At 43.8% G+C, this 6898-nt stretch overlaps 1 protein-coding gene across 1 annotated transcript in view; it reads right to left on the reverse strand.

The window, feature by feature from the left end:
• LOC144752470 (taste receptor type 1 member 3-like) overlaps nucleotides 1-6380 on the reverse strand; it is a 78985-nt gene extending 72605 nt beyond the window's left edge. Inside the window, exons 1-2 of the mRNA XM_078640393.1 lie at nucleotides 6366-6380; nucleotides 5770-6312 (exon numbers count right to left, since the gene is read on the reverse strand). Of these exons, the coding sequence (XP_078496519.1) occupies nucleotides 5770-6312; nucleotides 6366-6380 (558 nt within the window). The remainder of the gene's footprint in view (nucleotides 1-5769; nucleotides 6313-6365) is intronic.
• Nucleotides 6381-6898: the final 518 nt, after the last annotated feature.

The following is a 6898-nucleotide window of genomic DNA, read 5'->3' on the forward strand; positions in this document are numbered from 1 at the left end:
GACTGAAATTGGTTAAGCAGGTTGAATTGTTCGATGTGTCTGTTCAGCTGCATGTTAACACCTTTTTCCAAGAGTTTGGCTAGCACATTTGACGTCTCAGCACGTATTGCTGGTAAAGTTACTTAGGTGTTGTTGGAGCACTCACAGGTGAATGCTAATCAATTGCTAGAAACATCTGAAAGGGCTGGCTAATATAAATAGGGCATGTTATACTATTTGGGAACAGAAATTAAGAGGGCTATAGTGTCCTCCTACTTTGGATCAAAGTTGGGACAGTTGCAATGCGTTTTTAGGTCTCGCTGAACCAACGCGCATGCGTTGTTCTGCGAGAGTATAGTAGGCGAAACAAACTCTTGAAACCAGCGAGGATTGTCCCCAATGCATGTGAGGTACTCAAGCGCGACACTTCCCCAGCGCGCGCTTGGCCTCACTTCTCAATCACACCCCATATGGTGTTCCCTCCCACTCGCTCGCACATCAAAGGCTGCTGCTTCCCCGCCAATGCGCTCCCGCCCCGCCCCCCCACAGCAATGCCAAGAGCTTGTTGTTCGAGCCTGTTCCTTCTGCCGGCTTTTGTGCCAGGATGTTCTTATCATATTGTCTTTTTCTCTGTGCCTTCACCTCTCCAGCCCCTCCCTGCTCGCCGTGCTCCTTGCCTCCAGCCCAGGCCAAACTCATGCTGTTGCCTTCATGCTTCTGTGCGCTTCGGGCGATCTTCCTGTTGTGCACTGTTTGATCACTCGATGCTCTGTATCATAACTAAACGTTATATGCAAACGCAGATTGGTGCACAAATGAAGCCAACGAAAAATGTGTCTTAACAGACTCGGAAGTTATTTCATTCCCAAGAACTGACGGTTCTGTAGAATTGAGCAGTTTTTATTATCATTCCCTGTCCCCAACACCCAGCCGGATTTCTTATTTCCCCATCTACCCCTAATCCGCAGTCAATAGAGAGACTCCACAACAAACCTATAGACATTTCTTTTGTGAGTACAATAAATATTACCTCCTTTAACTATCCCCTTGCGAGTCTTTTCCTGGAGTTTCTTTTGGGAGTTCCAATTGGGTGTCAAATTTACAAAGCGAGTGGCCTCAACCCCTAGCGATATCACCCCCCCACATTGGCTGGGTTCCTGTTCCCTTTGTTTCCACCCCCCTCCTGCTGTCTCGCAGCTTGTGGCAGTCATGGAGGCGCGCGTTTGCTTTCTTTACTGGCACAAAGACGTGCTTCGCTTACAATCAGCACGCCATGCCCACTTCCACTTTCGAAGTGCAGGCGGGACAATGGCGGCCGTTTATACGAGTGGTCAGTAAGCGCCTTCAACATTCGCTCCAAAACCTGAAGCAAGCAAGTCTTAACGATCATGCTAAGAAAGCCCTTGCATTTATTTTGTGGACGATTGCAGCCAGTTGTACAGCACAACTGATACACTCTCTCTCCCTCTTCATGAGAGATGACGGGCCCTGGCTTCCTCCTATTTGTCAAGTGTGTTTTGGTTTGGACTTGTTACGCAGTTTACGGGCTTCACCTACTCGTTTTGTGGCAGGATAGTAGGAACACCAGAAGTGCGAGCTTCCTTTATTACAACCAAAAGCTGTCAATTGTATTGGATGGTCCAGCAATTAATGTATGGCAACATGTTTTCCTAAAAGCTGTGTTATGTCACCCGTATTGTTTGCTGCAGTGTAAATATATATGAATTAATAGCACGCTATTCCCCCACTGAGTTCTAATTGCTATATTTCCCAGCGTTTCTACTCTTTAAATGTGAGAAAGGATGTGGTGTGATGAGTTAAAAGCTGGCAAGCTAAGTTCTAGTCTCAGCGTCTGCTTGACATCATATGATTCTACCCGTACCCAAAAAATTAATTTGCCTGCTACTCATGTAAAAAGGCCCAATACCGTCAGGTCGAGTTCGCTCTGTAAAAAAACGGTGGTGTTTATTATTTTTAATCAGATCAATGATAAAAAAAAGTATAATATAAAATGCTTTTTGCAGACAAACAGATCAGGCACTATTCACTGCAGTGTCACTTTCAGCCCCACACACTTCCTGCAGCAGCTGAGCCAAGAAGTGAGGGGAGACAGAGCTCGCAGCATCCCTCCCTGCTCCAGGCACCAGGGCCCCCTCCTGGAAATGGAGCCTCCCATATCCTCTGCTGTGTCAGCCCCCAGGGATGCTAAACTCCCACTGCTGCACCCCCCACATCCATACTCCTTCTTTCACCTTTGCTGCGATTTCATACAGGGGTTATAACTCCTGCTATAGGCTCCTGCTATTGCTTTGCCCACAAGTATGTATTTACTCTACCCCTCCCCTGTGAAGTCATGACTCTCTTGCCCCTTCCATTGCAAAATGCTGATTTTAGCCCCAAATACAATTTGTCCCATGTGCCTTCCTTTAAACTGCTGTATTTCCAGATCGTGCTGCTACATTTAACTACACTTAACCGCACAACAGTTCATGTAACTTTAATATTTTTATAACTTTACAAACTTGTTTCTTGAGTGACATCGCACTGAAAATGTCCAATATCAACCTTGCGCTTGTCTTTCTTTTTTCGATGTCACTCAAAGTTTATGTTAAGATAGAAAAGTTTGAGTGACATTGCACTGAAAATGTGAAATTTCAACTGACATCGCACTGAAAATGTCAATTTTCAACCTCGCGCCTGTTAAGAAAGCACTTTTCAAAAGTCAGTCATGCGCTTCCTTCCACTTTCATACACCCATCATTCATCCATCCATCCACCCACTCTCCATACATCCATACTTTCCTCCATCCATTCATCCATACAACCTTCCACACTTTCATCCACCCATCATTCCTCCATCCATCCACCCACTCTCCATTCATCCACCCTTTCATCCATCCATTCACCCACTCACCATTTCACCGTCCACCCTCCGACTACACCCTCTAACTCCACCATCCAACTACACCCTCCAACTCAACACTCCAAATCCACACTCCAGCTCCTTCCTCCAACTACAAATCCACCCTCCAAAAACACCATCCAACTCCACCCTCCAACTCCAACATCCAAATACACCCTACAAATCCACCCTCCAACTACAACTCCAGCCTCCAAAACCACCCTCCAAATCCACCCTCCAAATCCACCCGCAAACTACAACTACAGACTCCAACTCTACCCTCAAAATCCAACTCCACCCTACAACTCCACCATCCAACTCCAACCTCCAAATTCACCCTCCAACTCCAACCTCCAACTCCACCCTCCAACTCCACCCTCCAACTCCACCCAACTCCACCATCCAACTCCACCATCCAACTCCACCATCCAACTCCACCATCCAACTACACCGTCCAACTACACCATCAAACTACACCATCAAACTACACCATCCAAATCAAAATCCTACATCCAAATCCACCCTCCAAATCCACCCTCCACCATCCAACTCCACCCTCCAACTCCACCCTCCAACTCCACCCTCCACCTCAAACTCCACCCTCCAAATCATCCCTCCAACTCCACCCTCCAACTCCACCCTCCAACTTCACCCTCCAACACAACCCCTCAACACCACAGCACCACTCAACTCCACAGCACCACTCAATGCCACAACAACACTCAGCGCACAGCATCCCTCAATGCCACAGCATCCCGCAATGCCACAGCATTACTCAATGCCACAGCATCACTCAATACCACAGCATCACTCAATGCAACAGCATCACTCAGCGCCACTGAATGCCACAGCACCACTGAATTCCACAGCACCACTGAATGCCACAGCATCACTGAATGCCACAGCACCACTGAATGCCACAGCACCACGCAATGCCACAGCACCACTCAATGCCACAGCACCACTCATCGCCACAGCATTACTCAATGCCACAGCATCACTCAATGCCACAGCATCACTCAATGCCACAGCATCACTCAATGCCACAGCACCACTCAACACCACAGCACCACTCAACACCACAGCACCACTCAACGCCACATCAACACTCAGCGCCACTGAATCACTCAGCACCACTCAATGCCACAGCACCCCACAATGCCACAGCACCACTCAATGCCACAGCACCACTCAATGCCACAGCACCACTCAGCACACAGCATCCCTCAACGCCACAGCATCAATCAACACCACAGCATTACTCAACACCACAGCATCACTCAATGCCAAAGCATCACTCAACGCCACAGCATCACTCAGCACCACTCAACGCCACAGCACCACTCAACGCCACAGCACCACTAAATGCCACAGCATCACTGAGCACGACTGAAGGCCACAGCATCACTCAGCACCACTCAACGCCACAGCATCACTCTGTGCAACCATTCAACAACAACTGATTCTAATATGTTCTCTCAATGTTTCAAGCTTTATTACAAATGTCACAAAAAGATGTTAATATTTCACTTCTGTTCTTGGATTTTCATCACAATAAAATACACTGAACATAATCTTCCCAAAAGTTATTTACAAAAGTTTAAGCTATTGCCATTATAAATTACAATACCTTTTATTTAAGTATTAATTATTAAAAAAAATACAAGCCGATGTTATTTGTAATATTAATACATCTAAGTCATGTAAATACAACACATATTGCATTACAAATGCTATAGGTGTCACGTTTGCGAAAGTTAAAACTATTGGCATTGTAAATGACAGCTAATAATTTCGCCATTTTCAAAACCAACACATAAATAAAAAATTTGTCATTTACAATACCAATACCTCAAACTTTCCTAATGCGAGACCTATTGCATTGCAAATGCTTGTTGGGTTAGGTTTTATGTATTTTTTTGGAGCACCATTGAATTTCTGATGCGATGTTGGCTACTGAAAGTGTGAACAGCGCGGACAATTTATATTTCTTTTTTTACATGGAAAATCATTATTGACAATAATAAAGTTGACAATCATTACATATTTAAAGTTTTTTTTTAACTTGTCGTCAATCCTACATGGCACGATGTATTGCACAGAGTCATGTTTTATATAGTATGCTCCATGAAATTTTTACTTTTGTATTGTTTCGACATTGCAACGATTTTTGTTAATTTGTTAATCTGCAAATAAGGATTTACTTACTTACTTACATATTTAATGAAAGTATTTAAAATGCTTTATTTTTTTATTATTTTTAGTTCTGGTGATTTAAATTTTCAACTTTGCAAAACCACTTTGCATAAAACCATTTATATTTCTTGAGTAGAACATCAGAGAGATATAAAAATAACCTACAAAGGCCCAAAAACCTTCATATCATCCCCTTTGTAGTGTAAAGTATTAGATGTTTGTATAAGAGTTGCTTCACTCCCTCTACTCTGTATGTCTGGGCCTACTCTTTGCTTAAAGGACTTGTGAGAATTTCCCATGGAGTTGTATAAAAGAATAGCTTGTTGAAAAATATTGCACTACAAAAATATCAAAGCCAAAATGTTGACTACTACAATATTGTGAAGATAAGTATAGGATATAAAGGTAAGTATATAGCTACTATTCTTAACTCCACAGCTAAGAAGGTAAGAATGTACAGATAAATGTAGATTTACTATTTTTACCTCCACGTATATGGACCTTGCCGAGGTAGATCAAGTTACATACAGGTGGAGGTAAAAATGGTAAATCTACATTTACCTGTATAGTCTTACCTTCATGACATTATGGTAGGGATATATTAGCTACAATACTTTTGTAGCATATTTAAAATAGGATATTCTGGTAATGTACCTTACCAGTGAAAAAGAGAAGCATAAAATGAAACATACTTGCCATGCGTGTGGGTAGGTGTTGAGCTTGCAGTGGGTTCTGTTGCAGAGGAGCATCTTGTACAGAGCATGCGCCACACTATACACAGCAGTGTAGACGCCGTACACCATCCTCTGTGTCAATGGGTCATGGATTATGGAGGCGTTGGCAGGAGTGAGATTGCTGCACTCCCTGCATGAATTCTGGAATGCTTGGCGCTCATAGTCCGCCTCTGCATTATCATTGCAAGTGCTTGCAGACTGGTCGGTGGAGGGCCGCTTTGCTTGTACTGCCAGGAGTCCAAGGACATTCCTCACGTAGCCCTCCAGTCCTGCTATTGGTTGACTCTTGGCTGTGAAGCCAATGATAGTGCCAATATTTTCTATACCCGGCATCTGGCGAATTGTGCTGGAGAGCGACCATCCACTGCTGGCGACCCAAACCATTTTCAGTTTGGCCATCAGAGCCACGGCCAAGAAGGATTGAGCCTGATCTTCTGATGAAAAGAGGACAACCACGCTGACATTAGCTTCACGGATCTTTCCAATTATTTTCTGAGATTTCTTAACAGAGTCTGCAGAATCATCAATGGGTAGGAAATCTTCATATGAAATGCAGATCCCAATCTCATTGGCTATGAGGGAGAAATGGTAGACTCCATCCTCGCCATATTTATTGCTGCTGCCCAAGACTGCGATCCAGTCCCACCCTAGTCTTTTGAGGAGCCACATCATCCCCCGGGCTTGGACCGCGTCACTCGGCACCGTCCTTAGAAACGATGGGAAGACCTCGTTATCACTTAGCATTTCGCAAGAAGCCGCAAAGCTTATCTGAAACAACAAAAGAGTTATTATAACTGCCTGGCCACATAAGGATGTAGTCCTTTTTTCATTCATTATGGTTTCATCCAACACAAATACCAACAAATTATGTCTGATTTCCTTTAACGGCATAGCATGCAACAACTACATTGTTTATACTCATCACCTTGTTCTCTGTGTATTACTTTCTACACAATTGAGTTACGCTACACAGAAATGTTTTACCGAACAAATATTCCTCTATTACCATATATGCTTTTTTTTACTGTACACACAATTGTGTCATTATACACACACTTTTACTTTTGTACAGAATAGTTTTTCTGTA

Source organism: Lissotriton helveticus, chromosome 5_1, assembly GCF_964261635.1.
Source record: "Lissotriton helveticus chromosome 5_1, aLisHel1.1, whole genome shotgun sequence".
NCBI lineage: Eukaryota > Metazoa > Chordata > Amphibia > Caudata > Salamandridae > Lissotriton > Lissotriton helveticus.